A 19,620-nucleotide genomic window follows, 5' to 3' on the forward strand; every position below is an offset into this window, starting at 1 on the left:
AGGGGGGTAGCATGAGACAATACCACATCTGGCACGTCATAGCCCAAGGCACTGTACCAGCGTCTTCTCTCCTGGGCAGAAGATGGCTAGTCCAGCAACCAAGCCGCCCGGGTGGGCCCTCAGTGCTCCCACCTGTGTCTGGGGTCCTCGTGGGTAGGCAGTGGGGAAGAGAAAGCTCGCACTGTCAGGGTGTGAGGCTGGTGTGACGCTAACGGGAACAATGCTCCTTCAGACACTTTTACTCCCCACCATCTGGACGGGGATCTGAGCCTCGCCAGACATCAGCCAGAGAGACAGCACAGCACCACTTTGCACTGCTTCCGGAACCTTCCGTCATCTAGAAACATAACAGCGGCTTGTAGCACAATGACAGTGCCAGTCAAACAACAATGACAAAAAAGAGTGAATGAAATAACCGGTGATTTCAGTTATTTCTCCAACAGGCCAGAATCTCATGACAGTTAAATCGATACATTGAAGTATACTCTGCCAGGGACAGTGGCGTCATCAGATAAGGCTGGGCTGTGAGTTCCTCAGAGGCAAGAGCGTGTTTCCAACGGGGGAACAGGGCATGGCTCTTGGTTTTGAGGGGTGAAAGGTGTAAATCCTAAGGGATCCATGAGGCTGTGCCTGACGCTGGAGCCAAAACCCAAGGCGAACATTCCCCTTTGGAGATCTCATAGCTGTGGCCACACCAGAGCCACTGGCTCTTCTTCCTTTAAATCTCATTTGAGTGATTTTTGTGTAAAAGTGTCGATAGGATATTTACAGAATACCTGCAGGGGAGACTGTACTATCTCAGGGGGCAGCATGTGAAATTAAGATGTTCCGGCCGCAGAACAGCAGAGAGGAGGAGGAGGGTCGGAGGGAGTGAGTGGGGAGTTGAGAGACACACGGACTGGGGACAGAGGAGGGGTGGCGAGGAAGAGAGGAGAGATTTCCCACGGAGTCAGGAGAGGGAGCCTGGCAGGGTTTTCGTGGGTCTGTGGGCCAGGGTGGAGACACCAAAATGCAGACAGCACCAAATAACACGTTTCTTTTCTAGAAACCTGTAAGTACGTACACAGCCTTTAAAGTGTTATCTTACACATTCAGCTCACAGCAAAATTACTTTGACTTCAAAGTGCCAGGCTTTAGGCATCCTTGATGCCTGTGAACCAAGGTCCCCGGTTAAAGGCGGGGGTGGACTCCAGGGCTTGGCCACCTCTGGCGATGGCATCTCAGGCCACCTTTTGGCTTCCAACAAAAGTTCAACAAATGTAAAGTCGAGAACAAGGCAGATTCGAGGAGAAGGCGGGGCTTTCCCATCTGTCTCCACTAGCTTCCTCAGGCTGCTGAAACAAAGCGTCCCAAACCGGGGGCCAAACACCAGGACTTTATTCTCCCATAGTTCTAGAGGCCAGAAACCTAAATCACGTGTTGGCAGGGCCAGGCTCCCTCTGCAGGCTTTAGGGGAGGGTCTTTCCTGCCCCTCCAGCTTCTGGTGTTGGCGGCAGTCCCTGGCATTCCTTGCTGTGGCTGTGTCCTTCCAGTCTCTGCCTCCGTGTGTGCACGGCCAGCCTCTTTCTGTGTCTCTCTGTGTACTCTCATCTTAGGAGGACACTGGGTTTTGGATTTAGGGCCCACTCTACTCCAGAATGACCTCTTTTTAACTAATTACATCTGTAAAAACTCTGTTTCCAAATAAGGCTGTGTTCTGAGGTTCCAGGTGGACAGGCATTTTTGGAGGAAAGTTATTTAACCCAGTACACCCTGGTTATTATTTTCTTACCACTCTTACCACTATATAATATCCTTTTTTTTTTTTTTTTTTTTTGAGACAGAACCTCGCTCTGTTGCCCAGGCTGGAGTGCAGTGACACGATCTCCCCCTGGGTTCAAGTGACTTTCTTGCCTCAGCCTCCCAAGTAGCTGGGATTACAGGCATCTGCCACCATGCCCAGCTAACTTTTTGTATTTTTAATAGAGCCAGGGTTTCACCATGTTGGCCAGGCTGGTCTCGAACTCCTGACCTCAGGTGATCCACCTGCTTTGGCCTCCCGAAGTGCTGAGATTACAGGCGTGAGTCACTGTGCCTGGCCTTATCACTATATAACATTCTATTATTTGTCTACTTAATAATTATCTGTCTGGCTCTCATGGCATAAGCTCCATGAGGGCCAGGACTTTGTTTCTCTTCTTTCAATAGCCCCAAGTGCCTATGTGCTGTCTGTCATAGAATAAGATGCCAATCCACATTTATTTTTACGTATTTATTTTTTGAGACAGAGTCTCCCTCTATTGCCCAGGCTGGAGTGTAGTGGTATAATCACTGCTCACTGCAAACTCAAACTCTTAGTGTCAAGTGATTCTTCTGTCTGTGCCTCCTGAGTGGCTGGGACTACAGGTGTGCACCACCAAGCCGGCTTATTTTTTAAGCTTTTTGTAGAGACAGGGTCTTGGTATGTTGCCTAGGCTAGAGTGCAGTGGTGTGATCAAGCCACCCTCCTGCCTCAGCCTCCTGAGAAGCTGGGACTAAAGGTACAAGCCACCATACCTGGACTGATTTTTAAAATTTTTTTTTAGAGATGGGGTCCCACTATGTTGCCCAGGCTGGTCTGGAACTCCTGAGCTCAAGTGATCCTCATTCTTTGGCCTCCCAAAATGCTAGTATTACAGGTGTGAGCCACAGTGCCTGGCCTCATTTCCTCTGTTTTCTTCTAGAAGTCCTACTACATTGGAGTCTTTTGATCTATCATATATCCTCCAGATCCCTTGTTTTTCTCTTTTTTTTTTTTTTTTTGTTATCTCTCTGCTCTGATTCCTGGGCATATTCTCTGTAATATTTTTCAGTTCATTAATTCTCACTTTGACTGTGCCCCATCTAGAATTTATACTGTTCAGTTATTTCTGACTAGTTACATTTTCAGGATGTCTAATGGGTTGATTTTCATACCCATCTGTTTATTTTATTTTATTTTATTTTATTTTATTTTATGTTTTGAGACAGGATCTCACTCTGTTACCCAGGCTGGAGTACAGTGGTGTGATCACGGTTCACTGCAGCCTCAACCTCCTGGGTTCAAGTGATTGTCCCACCTCAGCCTCTTAAGTAGCTGTGACTACAGGTGCGTGCCACCACATCCAGCTAATTTCTGTATTTTTTGTAGAAATGGTGGGGGGGGTCTCACCATATTGCCCAGGCTGGTCTCGAACTCCTGGGTTCAAGTGATCTGCCTGCCTCACCCTCCCAAAGTGATGCGATTATAGGCATGAGCCACCACGCCCGGCCCCTGTCTGCTCATGATTCATAGGTGCCTGCTTACATTTTGTATTTTCTCATTCTTTAATGTGGGTATTAGTCTTTCATTTGTCTGTTGAATTTAAACATACTTCATTTGCATCCATTTTAAACATGTTCTACTCTTTGTATGTCAGTCTTGGTAAACCATTTCCTAACACATTGCAAAAGCTGTTTTTCTTAAGGCATGTCTTTCTTACACACTTCAGAACTTTGACTTGCAGCCTCAACTTGAATGACAGTCATTTTATTCTCCTTCTCTGTTATGAGTTCTGCCCAAAATGCAATGGTTGCCTCCACCTGGTGCTTTAAGATGCCCATTCCAGGTCCAGGTCTTAAATTGGTGGCTTACAGTTCTCAAACAGTGTTCCAGTAGCACACACCTGTAATCCCAGCATTTTGGGAAGCCAAGGTAGGAGGACCACTTGAGCCCAGGAGTTCAAGACCAGCCTGGGCAACACAGAAACTCTGTCTCTACATAAATTAAATTAGATTTTAAAACTTAGCCAGGCAAGGTGGTACATACCTATTGTCCCAGCAACTCAGGAGGCTTGAGGTGGGAGGATCACAGAATGAGACCTTGTCTCAAAAAAAAAAAAAAAAATCCTGAAGTATATGCAATTGCTTTGCTTGAAGTGGATGGGGAGTTTTAAGGGTGAACTCATACTGTGTCTTGATTGGGACCGCCCTACAATGATTTCCCTTCCTGGGAGGCAATGTCCCTACAGCCTGGCCCAGTGCTGGGAACACTACCTGGTGCAAACCTTCCCAAACTGGAGGAGAGCAAGATTCGGGTGACGATAAAAAGGGTCCACTTAAAGTTCACAAGCTCTGTTCAGTACACCTTAAAAGGCATAAATGTTTGTATCCTGGATAACCTCATTCTCCAGGAACTGGCTAAGAATAACTAATAACTTAAGCCTTGACACCAGGAGTCCAACAAGCAAACTTCACCCTGTCAGCAGGGACAAGGCCTCTGGGACGGCCCCAGGGCAGTGCTCCTGCCCACACCTCTGGCCTGCAGTACAAGGTGCAGAGTTGGGTAACAAGACTGCCCCAGGCCAACTGTGAAGCTGAAACATGCAAACGCGTTTCTCCCTGAGCACCACGCACTCTGGGATCCCAGGGCACCGGAGCTGGTCCTAGAAGGCGCAGGGGACCCCCCCTCATCTGTGGCCTTTGGGGAGTTCTATCTGTGCGTGCCTTGTCTTACACTGTTTCTCTCTCTTTCACAATGCGCCCCATTCCTTCTGGGGTCGGCAGGGGACAGTACCCCGACTTTACGTGCTGTGGCGCCGGAAGCTGAGCCACGTGTACCATGAAAGGTACCTTTGTCCCAACCACAGTGCTTCTGAAGAAGTGGGGGATTGTAACCGCTTGAAAGAGCAATTGAGACTTGGAACACTGGGGCATTGTGGGGCCTGCGGTGAGGTGCTCTGGGGACAGAAAGCTCCTACCTCCTCATTAGGGCTGGGACGATGGGGCTGGGGAGGACCTCAGGGCTCAGGTCCCCTGCTCCAGCCTTGCTGCTGCCTGCCCTGTGACGGTGAGACCAACCGTGCAACGGCCCACCCAGGCTCCCTCCCATAAACCAACCGCGTGTGCATATTTCCTCCTGGGCAGGAGCTATGCGCTGGGACCAGTAGGATGGTGGCTGGACCCACCCACCCCTTCTCCTTCTGTGACTCCTCCAGGAGCTGGCTCTCAGCTCCAGCCAACAAATGCCACCCACCCTCCAGATGCCATCAGCTCCTGAACCTGCCAGGGTCCCGAGCCAGCAGAGTGGCAGTCACCAGGACAGCATCTCTCTCCGGTGAGCCGCAGATGACAACCTGCTGAGAAGCTAGGACAGCCGCCCTAAACAGTGCACACTCAGGGGAGGATCCGATCGCTGCGCCTTTCCTGGCAGCTCCTGTGGCAGCTAAATGGTGCCTCTGCACGCCTCCCGTCTCCTTCCCCAGGTGCGTCGGCAGAGCCCATGACTGGGGCTGCACTCACTGTGAGCCTCCCGCGGGTGATGGCCCCCGACTGCAGCCCCATTCCCCCCTCCACTTTCAGAACCTACAAGTTTCCGTTGTGAACCACAGAAAAGTGTGTTCCAGCGCCCAACAACTCACAGGGCTCTCCCAGAAGGCTGCTAGTGGGTGTCTGGAACTAGCATTGAACTGTCTATAGCAGTCTGTGCTAAACCACCCAAGATACAAGAAAATCGGCATCACTTCATTAGAAGCCAGATCTGAAATTTGATGTTTGCAGCGTTCCTCAGATTCTAGTGCTGGAGTGAATTAGGGATTCCATACATCATGTGATTTGTTGATTAAGAGAAGTCGCGTCCATTTGCAGTAAGGTCACATTTACATTTTTATTGAGTCTTCACACGAATGGAGGGCAGGCACTGAGCCGAGCACTTCACGGCCACGACGTCACCAATCACTCTGAAAATCCAGTGAGGCAGAGCCACTGTGGCTCCATTTCACAGACAAGTGACCTGAAGCACTAGAGGGGTCAAGAGACTGCCTGGGATCACGCAGCCAGGATGAGTAGGTTACACCCCCACGCATCTAAACATGGCTCTCCTTTCTCGACTTGCCCTCCAATCCTCACTGAGATTCCCCAAGAGAGCTGCTGCCATTCCCTCTTATGTCATGTACAGGTGGCCAGGCTGAGGCAGGGTGCCCATTCCAGGCACTCAAGGTCAGATCAGAAATTCAGGGCAGAGGCCAGATGCAGTGGCTCATACCTGTAATCCCAACACTTTGGGAGGATGAGGTGGGTGGATCACCTGAGGTCAGGAGTTCGAGACCAGCCTGGCCAACGTGGTGAAACCCCTGCCCCTATTAAAATATACAAAAATTAGTTGGGTGCGGCAGTGGGCACCTGTAATCCCAGCTAAAAGGGAGGCTGAGGCAGAAGAATCGCTTGAACCCAGGAGGCGGAGGTTACAGTGAGCTGAGATCGTGCTATTGCACTCCAGCCTGGGCAACAGAGCCAGGCTCCGTCTCAAAGAAAAAAAAAAAGATTTATACCAAACAAATGTAAAGTGTAGATCCTATTTAGATGCTGATTCGAAAGACCAATAAAAATATTTTTATGGGACAATATGATAAAGTTGACCGCAGGTTTTAGGTTGTATATTTGTTGATCTAAAGGAATTATTGCTATTTTATAGTGTGTTAACGGTATTGTTGATATACACACATGTGCTCGCCTTCAAGATATGTGCTGAACAACCTACAGATGCAATAATGCAATGTCTGGAATGTGCTGTAGGATTATCTGGATGCTGAGAGTGGGGGTCCTGGGAGGGGCTCTCCTGAAACAAGATGGGCCACGTGTTGGTAATTATTGGAACTGGCTGATAGGCACATGGGGACTCACTATCCTCATCTGTCTATGTTTGTGCATGTTTGAAACTTTTCATTAAAACGACAGAGCAGGGTTAGGGGCAGGCTGAGCCTTGGCAAGCAGGCAGTGCCCTGGGCCAACCTGAGCTCATGGCCACCGCGCTTGCGGTCACGCCACTGATCCCAGGAATCACTTGCTGCTCAGGAGCAGGTGGTGGTGCTTGGGGGCCCATCTGCACCAACGGCACTAACAAGGCGTTTGGTCGGAGGAATCCGGCAGGTGGGGACACTCCCTGGCTGCGGATGAGCAGTGTTGGCCAAGGAAGGATCCGAATGCCTCATGCGCAGGATAGCTCCCTCCGCATTTGCTGGCACTGGGGATGAGAGATGAGGAAGCCTCCGGGAGCTGGGAAAGAGCCCACCTGGCAGTCCTGCATCCTCAGACCCTTTGTGAGACAGTGTGCAGAAGTGGATGGCGGAAAATTAGCACGCGCCTACTTAGAAATCCAGGCGCTGGGAGAAGCCTGCATCCTTCCGCCGTTAAGTTGGGAGTCTATTAATATAAAGAACTAAAAGCTGGTGGGAAAAAACAGGTGTAGATCTCCTTAGTCAAATCCCTGCTGGATAGGGAAGGCTTTTTTTTTTTTGACAGAGGGGAGAAACATTGTTGTAGGAAGACAGTGTTTGCAACGACTGTCCATGTATTTTCTGGCCATAATCTCTCCCTGTTTAGCTTTAACAGGCTGCTTGAGAGAGAATGCCAGCTCCTATCTTGTGCAAATCAACAGCAGAATTGATTAATTAGAAATCAGCTGAACCCTAGATTAAATAAGAACTGGGCTTAGGTTCAGAACCTTGGAGCAAGAGATACACCCTGGAAAAGCCAAGAAAAATCTAGGGAGACTTTTTATACTCAAAGTTGAAAATGTTCTCAAAGGCGATAGGTTCTCTGTCAGAATCCCTTGACTGGGGTGAGGGGGAGGGTCATGGTTAAAGTGGTAGATCTTTTGGCCAAGAAGTGAATGAAAAAATGTTCAGTATCATTAGGCATTGGGAAATGCAGATCAAACCACAACCAGACACCACTTCCCACCCAGAGGATGCCGGGAATCACAAAGTCAGATAACAAGTGTTTTGAGGATGTGGAGAAATTGGAGCCCTCATACACTGCTAGTGAGGATGCAAAATGGTGCAGCCAGTGTGGAAAACAGTCTGGCCATTCCTCAGACACTGACCCATGGAGCTACTGTATCGACCAGCAATTCCACTCCCAGGTACACACCCTGGAGGAATGAAAATACATGTCCACACAAAAACTGGGACACAAATGTTTATAGCAGCATTATTCATAATAGCCAAACGGTGGAAACAACCCACATGTCCACCAACAAACAAATGGATAAATACAAAATGTGGCATATTCACACAATGGAGTATTATTTGGCCTTGAAAAGGAATGCAGTCCTGATATATGCTATGACATGAACAGACCTTGAAAACATTACATTAAGTGAAAGAAGCCAGGCAAGAGAGGCCACATATTGTATGATATCATTCATATGAAAGTCCAGAAGAGGGAAATCTATAGAGACAGACAGAAAACAGGTTAGCAGTTGTTTAAGGATAAGGTGAGGGAGGGGCGAATAGGAGGCTCATAGCTAAAGGGTATGGGTTTCTTTCTGAGGTGAGGAAAATGTTCTAAAATTGATTGTGGTGACGGTTGCACATGTCAGTGAATATACTAAAAGCCACTGAATGATGGCTTCAAAGTGCAGATTCCTGGGCCTCTACCCTAAAACTGCTCACACTAAATTTTGAGAGAAAAAAAAAAACAACAAAAACCTGAGTTTGGGATTCAGTGAAAAAGGCAGTAAATTTTATGTGGATGGGTAACTTCTTACCTTCGTCTAAATTGTACTTTGCCTTTTGTCTTCAGCAGCTAGAAGTTCTACTCTATGGTTTTAACAAGAATGCTGCTTTTTGTGGAAAGAAACAAGGAGTGTGGACAAAGTGTAGTGATGTATGACCTGGTTCATTCCCACCAGAGGAGCTTCCTGGTCCCAGAGTCCACATCCCAGGTACCACCGTTTGCCCAGAGTGACTGGGTCTGGGCACTAGAGCACATGGGAGGCACATCACACATGCTGATTGCACGTGCCCCCTCCAAAGGGTGAGTGCCCACAGCACAGAGCCCCCTCTGCATCTTGTGGTCTGGCTCCCCAAACCTCATCCAGACCCCCTGGGCCACAGCCAGGGATGCACCCTGGCTGTTGGTGGGCATTTGATCTGTGTCACAGTAAAAGAAAGAGTTTGCCCAATCTTGGGCTCAAGATCCCAAGAATAGAATTGATGACTTTCTTTTCTCTCTCAGTATTAGAAAAAGGTGATGGTAATAAGTCAGCAATAGCAACAAAAACAAGCAATGGAAAAGGACTCCCTATTCAATAAATGATGCTCGGATAACTGGCTAGCCATTAGCCATATGCAGAAGATTGAAACTGGACCCCTTCCTTACATCATATACAAAAATCAACTCAAGATGGATTAAGGACTTAAACGTAAAACCCTAGACTCTAAAAACCCTGGAAGACAACCTAGGCAATACCATCCTGGACATAGGAACAGGCAAAGATTTCATGACACAGACACCAAAAGCAATTGCAACAAAAGCAAAAATTGACAAATAGAATCTAATTAAACTTAAGAGCTTCTGCACAGTAAAAGAAACTATCAACAAACAGACAACCTACAGAATAGGAGAAAATATTTGCAAACTATGCATCTGACAAAGGTCTAATATCCAGTATCGAGGAACTTCAACAAATTTAAAAGAAAAAACAAACAATCCCATTAAAAATTGGGCAAAGGACATGAACAGACACTTTTCAAAAGAAGACATACATGTGGCCAAGAAGCATATGAAAAAAAAGCTCAATATCACTGATCATTAGAGAAATGCAAATCAAAACCACAATGAGATACCATCTCACATCAGTCAAACAACTGTACTAAAAAGTCAAAACATAACAGATGCAAGTGAGGTTGCAGAGAAAAGGGCAAACGTATACGTTGTTGGTAGGAGTGTAAATTAGTTCAATTATTGTGGAAAGCAGTTTGGCAATTCCTCAAACAGCTAAAAACAGAACTACCATTGGACCCAGTAATCCCATTACTAGGTACTCAGAGGAATATAAATCATTCTACTATAAAGACACATGCATGTGAATGTTAACTGCAGCACTATTCACAATAGCAAAGACATGGAATCAACCTAAATGTCCATCAATGACAGACTGGGTAAAGAAAATGTGGTACATCTACACCATGGGGAATACTATGCAGCCATAAAAAAGAATGAGATCATGTCCTTTGCAGGAATATGGATGGAGCTGGAAGCCATCATCCTTAGCAAACTAACGCAGGAACAGAAAACCAGATACGGCATGTTCTCATTTGTAAGTGGGAGCTAAATGATGAGAACACATGGACACACAGAGGAGAACAACACACACTGGGGCCTACTGGAGGGTGGAGGATGGGAGGAGGGAGAGGATCAGCAAAAATAACTAATGAGTACTAGGCTTAATACCTGGGCGATTAAATAATCTGTACAACAAATCGCCATGACACAAATTTACCTATGTAACAAACCTGCACGTGTACCGCTAAGCCTAAAATAAAAGTTAAAAAAAAGTAAAAGAATAGCAAAGGGGAAAATATATATTACAATCTCTTCCTCTCTTTCATACCAAAGGGTATTATATTGAGTCCAAAACAAAATATTTCCTTTCTTTTTGTTTGAGAAGGGGTCTTACTCTGCCTCCCAGGCTGGAGTGCAGTGGCGCAATCATGGCTCACCGTAGCCTCGACCTCCCAGGTTCAAGCCATCCTCCCACCATGGTCTCCTGAGTAGCTGAGACCACAAGCATGATCCACCCTGCCTGGCTACTTTTAAAATTGTTTGTAGAGTCAGGGTCTCACTATGTTGCCCAGGCCAGTCTTGAACTCCTGGGCTCCGGTGATCCTCCTGCTTTGGCCTCCTAAAATGTTGGGATTGCAGGCATAAGCCACCATGCCCAGCCAGGGAAATTAATTTCTTTCATATTGCTTTTAACTTTAATGTTCTGAATAGATACTATCATGACACACTTTTAACATTTTTTAAAGTAAGACAGTATTCAGTGAAATGTCCTCTAACCCCCACCCCAATGCCCTGGCCAGTCATGGGTTCTTAAAAAAAAAAAAAAGTCAGCAATGGAAAGCATAGCCAGACCACAGGGTGAGGTTCTTTCTCTCAGAGCAGTGATTTTGCAGCATGGTCTGGGAATCTCACGGTCTTGCGGGTGGGCAAAGCCCACTTCTAGAATCCGGCTGCGGTCAGGTCGCCACTTGCCTTCTCACTGTGTCTCTAGCCTCGCATTTGCATGTATTTGTTTCAGTATGTCTTCTGAGGGTCTTTTGAGTCTTCCACGTATCAACCTTCCACAAAATTCTGAAAATTTCTGTGTGTGTGTATGTGTGTGTTTGCAATGGAAATAAAAAGGGTCCATGAATTTTATCTTTCTAAGTAGTCTGGGACACAACCCCACAAAACCTCACAGCCAAAGGTACCTGCCTGCTTGTTTTCCTAGAGAGAAGCCTTCCTGCCACACCCACACTCGGGTTTGCACCTGAGCCATGGAAACCTCACCGAGAAAGGCCTGGGGTGATTTAGCCCGTTGATTTAGCTCTCGCAAGCTAGCCCTTAAGCCGGCAACCTGGGACCAGAACAAACAGCACACTGTCTGTTACCATTATTTAGGCAAATTCTTCCAGGAAGCAAACTCATTTTTTTTAAGAGAAAAAGTACAGAAAAAAATTGATTTAAGAAGCCTGAGTTCATGAACAATTTGAATATGAACTACTTGACAATAATGCCATTTAATTATTGTTAAGAACATACAACCACCCAAAAGCATTACTGATAAAATATAATTCCAAATACCACATTCCTCGGCCAAGACAGCACCTAAGAACACAATGAGCAGCAGCATCTGGGGCCATGCTGGGTGCCTGCCCTGCCCACCTGGGCTTAACGCGCGTGTTCCCGGGACAAATGAAGTCTAGCGCCCAATGCACGGACTCGATGGTGGAGGTCCTACTCACCATTCTCCCGAGTTTGGGATCCATTAGGCTGGAGTTCTGAAGCCTCTAGCAACCTTCCCAACCTCCAAAAAATGTGGCAGAGGGAGTCCCATCAAAGCCCCGAGAGGGTGACATTAAATATCTCTCTGTGGACCCACGTTGTCCCCCGGAAAGAAGACGAGGCTGGTATAGTGGAGTTATTCACATCCGGAGAACAAAGCGGCTTGGGAGGCATTCATTCAGCTCCACTGCAGAGGAAGAGACAATGCATCTCATATGCACAGATACGGGATGAGGCAGTGGCCCCAAAGTCATGTGACGTCACTGGAAGCCAGCAGCCTGGCCCAGGCTGCGACTCCCCGGGTTCTTCTTTGGGGGCACGTGTGTGTCATCTCTGAGAGGACGTAGGGCCCTGGCCAGCAGGCAGAGCTGAGCCAGCGGCACAGCCCCCTCAGGTGACAGCCCCCTCACGCGACGGGCGCCCAAACGCTGTGGCTGTGGGTCCTTGTGATGGAATGTTAGGCCGAGGATTAGCTTCCTAGGGCTGTGTAGGGGCCGAGGGGAGAGTTTTCCCCGCTCTCTGAAGGTTCGCTGCAAAATCAACTTGGAAAAGGCAGTTGAATTGCAGAAAAGGCATACAGATTGATTTGATCCTAATTTGACGTGACGTGGGAGGCTTCGGAATGAAGGACCAATCCCCAATGGGGTTGGGAAGCTGAGACGCCCCCTTGAGGTTCCACAAGGAGTGGCGGCTTGGATCCTGGCGCAACAGGTTATGGGAGGCGAAGAGGACTTCAGCTGAGGGCGATCAGAGCTCACGAGGAGGATTCGGTGGGCTTGAAGAGCGCGCCACGGTCTTCCGTCAGGTCTGCTGGGCCCCAGAGCAGACAATGGTCTTGACGAGTCTGTCCAGTATGTTCGGTGTCAGCCTTCCTTCCTGAGATACGGGTTCAGTTAACGAAAACTCAGGGAAGGGACCAGAGGTCACTCCTTTCTTCTTTGGTGGGTCAGACTTGAAGGAGATAAGGACACTTCAGGAACTTCGGGAGAGATGGTGAGGGTGGGGGAGCCGAGAGGCCTTGAAGCTCCTTTTCAGTTCAGCTTGCACAAAGCACCATATTTTGGGGTACTGGCTTCTGAGCCCCAACATCTGCTCTAACAAAGTACTCTACACTGGGTGGCCTAAGCAACAGAAATTGGTCTCAATTCTGGAGACTGGAAGTCTGAGATGAAGGTGTGGGCTGGGCAGGTTTCTCCTGAGGCTGAGCGGGAAGGGCGTGCTCCCGTCCTCGACCCGCGTGGCTGCTGGCCGTCCTTGGCGTCCCTTGTCTTGTAGAAGCATCACGCGATCTCTGCCCTCATCTTCTTATGACGTTCTCTCTCTCTCTCTCTGTGTGTGTGTGTGTGTGTGTGTGTGTGTCCAGATTTTCCCTTCTCATAAGGACACAGTCGTGTGTAATCAGGGGTCCACCCTATGCCCATGGGACCTTATCTAAAGAGAAGTAATTCGAGCTGCAATGACCCTATCTCCATAGAAGGTCATATTCTGAGGTCTTGGGGGTTAGGACGTCAACATATAAATTTTGGTGGCATTTCTCTGATTAGTGATATTGAGTATTTTTTTATATACTTGTTAGCCATATGTATATCTTCTTTGGAAAAATGTCTATTCAGGTCCTTTGTCCATTTTCAAAATTGGGTTACTTTTGTTTCTGTTTCTGGTTTTTTCTTTTTTTTTTTTTTTTTTGCTACTGAGTTGTGTGAGTTCCTTATATATTTTGCAGGTTAACCCCCTTATCAGATATGTGGTTTGCAAATATTTTCTCCCATTCCATGGGTTTCCTTCTCATTTTGTTTCTTTTGCTGAGCAGAAAATTTTTAGTTTAATGAAGTCCCAATTGTTTATTTTTTCTTTTGTTACCTATGCATTTGGTGTCATCGCCAAAAAATCATTGCCAGGAGCAATGTCATGAAGCTTTTCTTCTGTGTTCTAAGAGTCTTATGGTTTCAAATATTACATTTAAGTCTTCGATCCATTTTGAGTTGATTTTTGTATATGGTGTGAGATAAAGGTCCAATTTCATTCTTCTGCATATGGATATCCAGTTTTCCCATTGCTATTTATTGAAGAGACTGTCCTTTCCCATTTGCTCTTGGCACCTTTGTTGAAAATCAATTGGCTGTAAGTGTGTGAATTGATTTCTGGACTTTCCATTCTGTTTCATTGGTCTAAATGTCTGTTTTTATGCCAGTACCCTATTTTGGTTACTATAGTTTTATATATACTTTGAAGTCAGGTAGTGTGATGCCACCAGCTTTGTTCTCGTTTTCAAGGTTGCTTTTGCTATTTGTGGTCTTCTGTGATTCTATATAAATTTTAGGATTTTTTTTCTACCTGTGAAAATGCCATTGATATTTTGATAAGAATTACACTGACTCTGTAGATCACCTGGGGTACTATGGATACTGTAAAAATATTAATTCTTCCAATCCATGAACGTGGGATACCTTTACATTTGTATCTTCCTTTTCATAAATGTCTTACAGTTTTTGGTATACAGATCTTTCATTTCCTTGGTTAAATTTATTCCTAAGTATTTTATTCTTTTTGATGCTATTGTAAATAAAATCATTTTCTTAATTTCTTTTTGGGTAATTTATTTTTGGTGTATAGGAGTGCAACTAATTTTTGTGTTGATTTTGTATTCAAAATCTTTACTGAGTTCATTTAGTAACAACTATTCATTAGTTCCAAGAGTATTTTGGTGGAGTTCTTCTGGGGTTTTCTATATGTAAGATCATAGCATTTGCAAACAGAACATTTTGCTTTTTCCTTTCCAAATTGGATGCCTTTTATCTCTTTTTTTTTTTTCTATTTGTTTTCCTTGGGGCAGACGTCATGGTATAATTGATGTAATAGAGGAACTTAAAGGTTGACATCCAATTTGCAAAAAACTGATTATTGTTTTCCATTATCTGTTCTTCCTCTCCTACGCAGAATTTTTAGCTAGGCATATTTTCATCCTCTCATACAGTTGGATGTGGCCATCTGATGTTTTCTGGAGAGTAGCGGCAAGGGGTTGAAACTTTCAACTGTGGCTTGTGCCTTTAAACGGAGGGATCATGTCTTGCCCTCTCTTTTCCTCCTTCCCACTGGCTGCTCTAGCAGGAACTGGTGCAGAGATCTTGGCCTGTCAGATAAAACTGAGGAAGGAAGAGGCTCATAATGGAAGGAATCCAGGTCCCAAATGATAGAGGAGCCCCCAAAGCAGTCCTGAACTTGCTGTTCAGACTTCTGTGTGAAGAACAAATGCATAAACCTTCACTCATAGAAGCCTTGATCATTTTGGTCACAGTAGCTTAGACTTATCCTCACTAATTAATACACTGTTGATTAAGGATCCTGAACATTTCTAGCATGACTTATCTGGCCCAGGCACCAAAAAATAACAAGAAAAGAATGAACTTGACTTTCTCTAAGTCACATGGGGGAGTTAACTGTTCCTTCAGGTGAGAAGGGCTCACTGAGCTGACTCTCTTCTAGGTTAAGAATGTGGCACAACAAGTTCTGTCTTTTTCTACATCAGACAAGATTATGGTGTTTTTCTCACTGGCCAACTTCGTGCTGTGGCCTGAACTTGATACAGGACAGGCTTTTGCTTTTGGCCATAGGGAAAAGGCTCCCAAAGCAGCATCTCCTGGAACTGTTTGTTGATTAATGCAAAGACCCCTGAGGGAGATCTGGGTTCCACAAGCATGTGAAATGATTGCTATCAAATTGTTTTTTTAGGATAAGCCTCCATGAGAGGACTAGCTGCAGGGCTTAAGGAGGACTTGAGGGGGGCAGGGAGAACAGGAGAACATCTGCTGCTGAAGACCCTGAGGGGTGACTCCAGGGCAGGCACCCGGGAGCAGAGGTATTCCAATTTCTCCCCTCCTTTCTAGTAAGTGCTGGGCATGAGAGGTCTGGGCAATGGCGCCTCTTTTTCCCATCCAAGTTCCGACCTATGAGTCAAAATAGTCAGCAAAGTGGACTGTAATTGATTAAGCTGAGATTTTAAAGCACGGATTGTATGTGTAGGTAATCCTATGCTGACTCCCAGAATGAGGCACCCTCCCACTGCAGCCCTGGAGGGACAAAGCAGAACATACCCCCCGTGGACAGCTTCCTGCAGAGAAGCTCCTGCAGCCGCCCGTGCTCTTGGAAGCATGGTGGCCAGCAGCATCTGGAAGCCAGCACTTCCCTTGATGCCCTCCTGGGGAAGTCTCATGCAGTGCCTTCAGCAAGACACCTCCCTGTGCACAACTTCCCTGGCATCCCTGGGGGTCACATTCCAGCAAGTTCTCCACAGGGACTTCTCTGCCGGGCACTGGACCAGGGCCGTGCTATCTCCAGCAAGGTCTGGACTTAGCCCTGAGGAGCGGCTCTTCCTCGGGCTCTCTGTCCCAGGAGTCATGGCTGCTCCCTACGTTTACCCTTCCAACTCTCAGATTCTACAGGTGTTTGACTATAAGTCTTATCTCTAACCTTCAGGATCTGGAAACGAGATCATTTTTGTATTGATTGGGTCCAGGCAGAAATGCTGAGATACCACGTCACACCCACTAGAATGGCACGATCAGAAAGATTACAGGTGTTGTTGAGGGTGGGGAGAAATCAGAATCCTGGTACACTGCTGGCGGGAATGGAAAATGGTGCAGCCACTTTGGACAACAGTCTAGCAGTTCCCCAAACAGCTAAAGATGGAATTCCCATATTGCCCAGCAATTCCCCTCCTAGGCATATACCCAAGAGAAATAAGGCGATGTGTCCACACAAAAACTGGGACAGAAATGTTCACAGCAGCATTATTCATAATAGCCAGAGTGGTGACAGTCCAAATGTCCACCAACTTATGGATGGATAAGCAAACTGTGGTCTATACTTAACAACAATACTACTCAGCTATAAGAAGGAATGAAGTACTGACTCATGGGACACCACGGATGAACCTTGAAAACATTATTCTGAGTGAAGGGAGTCAGACACAAAGGCCACGTATTAGGCCAGGCATGGTGGCCTCATGCCTTTGGGAGGCTGAGGTGGGAGAACTGTTGAGGCCAGGAGTTCGAGACCAGCCTGGGTAATATAGCAAGACCCTGTCTCTACAAAAAATTTAAAAGTTAGCTGGGCACGGTCATGCACCCTGTAGTCCTAGCTACTTGAGAGGCTGAGGCTGGAGGATCACTTGAACCCAGGAGGTTGAGGCTGCAGTGAGCCAAGATGGTGCCACTGCATTCCAGCCTGGGTGACAGAGCAAGACACTGTTTCTTAAACAAACAAACAAAAACCAAAGGCTATATATTGCATAATTCCATTTATATGAAAGTCCAGGCCGGGTGCAGTGGCTCATACCTATAATCCTAGCACTTCGGGAGGCCGAGGTGGGCAGATCACCTGAGGTCGGAAGTTCGAGACCAGCGTGACCAACATGGTGAAACCCCATCTCTACTAAAAAACACAAAAATTAGCCGGGCGTGGTGGCCCGCGCCTATAATCGCAGCTACTCAGAAGGCTGACGCAGGATAATCATTTGAACCCGGGAGGCAGAAGTTGCAGTGAGTTGAAATCGTGCCATTGCATGCCAGCCTGGGTGACAGAGCCAGACTCCATCTCAAAAAAAAAAAAAAAAAGGAAAAAAGAAAGTCAATAGAGACAAAGTAGATTAGTGGATGCTTGGGCCTGAGGGAGATAGGGCGATTGTGTGGGGGAGGTGATAGGTTACAGGTACTGGGTTTCTTTTGGAGGCAATGAAAATGTCCTGAAATCAACTGATGATGGTTGTGCAACTCTGTGACTATACGAGAAGCCATTGAATTGTTCACACTAAACAGGCGGATTGTTTGGTCTATGAATTGTAACTTACCAAAGCTGTCAACAATAAATCACCATGGGGAAACCGAAAGGAGAAATGCTGAGACCTCAGTGGGAAAGGCAGGAGGCCAAGTGCACGCCAGGAACAACTGGCCTCCTGCCATGGAGGGGAGGGCGTGAGTGTCCCCCCGCAAGGGGAGGGGAAGAGGGGAAGGCCTGGGTCCCAAGGCTGCCTCCCAGGAGCTGAGTGATGGCGGGCCACCACATGGCCTCTCAGGCCTGTCCCCTCTATAGCACAGGGACAAAGCCTCCTATTTCACTGGGATGCAATGAAACATTAGATAAACATCTTTAAAGCCCTTTGTAACATGAATTCTATAAACAGGAATGAACGAATCCTTTGGGAAGAACTCGAACTCCCCCTAAAGGTACTGTCAATCATTTTTCAAAGGGAAATGATCCATAAAACTGGCAGCTCTTTACTTAGGTGACAGAGTAGCAATTTTCCTCTTCAGTATCAGGCAGCAGATATTTACTTTCTCACATTTTTCCATTTAATACAATTTCTTGCAACTGTTAGGCCAGTAGATAGTATGGACATAAATCCATTGTTGCCCTTCTAGAAATATTCGAAATAATTTGTATGTGAATCTCCAGACCACCGTTGGATTCATGGACACTTTTCAAAGGATGTTGTCTTTTCAGCAAATAAAATAGTTTGATAATACAATGTTTAAAGGGCCAAGTGATTGCAGTTTTCAATGCCTCTTGATGTATGAAACACCTTTCTCTAAAGGACCTAAGATATATCTGCTTTTTGAATAAAAATTAGAAGTGACACTCAGAGAAAGTCTTTTGTTTTTAATAAATGTCAATATTCCTATCATGTACCATATTGTAGTAGTCTGAAAAAACTTTAGACTTGCTTTAAAAAAAACTGGTCCCAGATTACACTGGCTGAAACAACAGTATCTATTTACCACGCCTGTTTCCTACTTGAGAAAATCCAGCTCCATGCATGAGTAGGAACCGTTCTTCATACTTTGCAAAGGGGTCACAGGGTCATTTCTGTCTTCATAACCTCTCTGGGAAAGTGGTTTGTGCTCTTTTGACGCAGGAGGACACCGAGGCTCAAGTTCACAGAACCAGCCGTTAGACCCATTCAGTCCAGGGTTTTACAAAATTGTTGTTTACATCAAAACCAGCTAGTGGCATGCCAGCTCAGCTTCTAACATAAAGCAGTCTGGACGTGTGCAAATGTCCATGCCACCCCACTTAGGCATTTATCTGATCATGGGCCAGGCTTGGGCCAGGCGCTGGGAACGTGGAGCTGTCGAGATGGCCCTTGTGCTCCTGGAGATTCCACGAGAGACTGAGCTTGCAGAGACAGAGGTGAGCATTGGCACTTTACCCAGGAGTCATCGGCCTTCTAGTAGAACACCACTCTGATTTCCTCCAGATCACCCTCCCCTAGCACTTCCAGAGGCGACGACCTCATGCTTGCTTCCAGGGGGACCTGACTGGCCTGAGCCACGCAGGCTGCCGCCAGGTGTTAGCACGGTGACTGCCGTAGGCTGCTTTTTGCTGCTGTAACACAATGCCCAAGGCTAGGTAATTTACAATGAGCAGAGATGTATTGGCTCATGGTTCGGGAGGCTGCAAGGTCCAAGGTGGAGGCGCCGGGACCTTGCGAGGGCCTTCTGGCTGTGTCATCCCACAACACGAGGGCTCAGAGAGGGGTAGAGAGAGCAAGAGGAGGCCAAACAGGCCCTGTTGTAAGGAGCCCACTCCTACAATAACAGCATTCACTCAGGACAGGGCCCTCATGGCCTGACCAGCTCTTGAAGGCCCTGCCTCTTAATACTGTTACAATGGCTATTAAGTTTCAACACGAGTTTGGGGGGAGCCAAACATTCAAACCATAGCACCTCTCAGCATGGGTTCCTGACCAACGGGCGCCCATATGCAGCTCACATGCATGAGACACCAGCAGCTACTCTTAGGATTTCTGGGGGAAGA

The 19,620-nt window shown here is 46.7% G+C and overlaps 1 protein-coding gene across 2 annotated transcripts in view; it reads right to left on the reverse strand.

Moving 5' to 3' along the window:
• CNDP1 (carnosine dipeptidase 1) overlaps positions 1-12,076 on the reverse strand; it is a 50,994-nt gene extending 38,918 nt beyond the window's left edge. For both annotated transcript variants that reach the window (XM_058438263.1, XM_032152054.2), the window contains exon 1: positions 11,769-12,076. In XM_058438263.1, the coding sequence (XP_058294246.1) occupies positions 11,769-11,792 (24 nt within the window). In that variant the 5' untranslated portion in view covers positions 11,793-12,076. The remainder of the gene's footprint in view (positions 1-11,768) is intronic.
• Positions 12,077-19,620: the final 7,544 nt, after the last annotated feature.

Source organism: Hylobates moloch, unplaced genomic scaffold (assembly GCF_009828535.3).
Source record: "Hylobates moloch isolate HMO894 unplaced genomic scaffold, HMol_V3 SCAFFOLD_5, whole genome shotgun sequence".
Taxonomy (NCBI): domain Eukaryota; kingdom Metazoa; phylum Chordata; class Mammalia; order Primates; family Hylobatidae; genus Hylobates; species Hylobates moloch.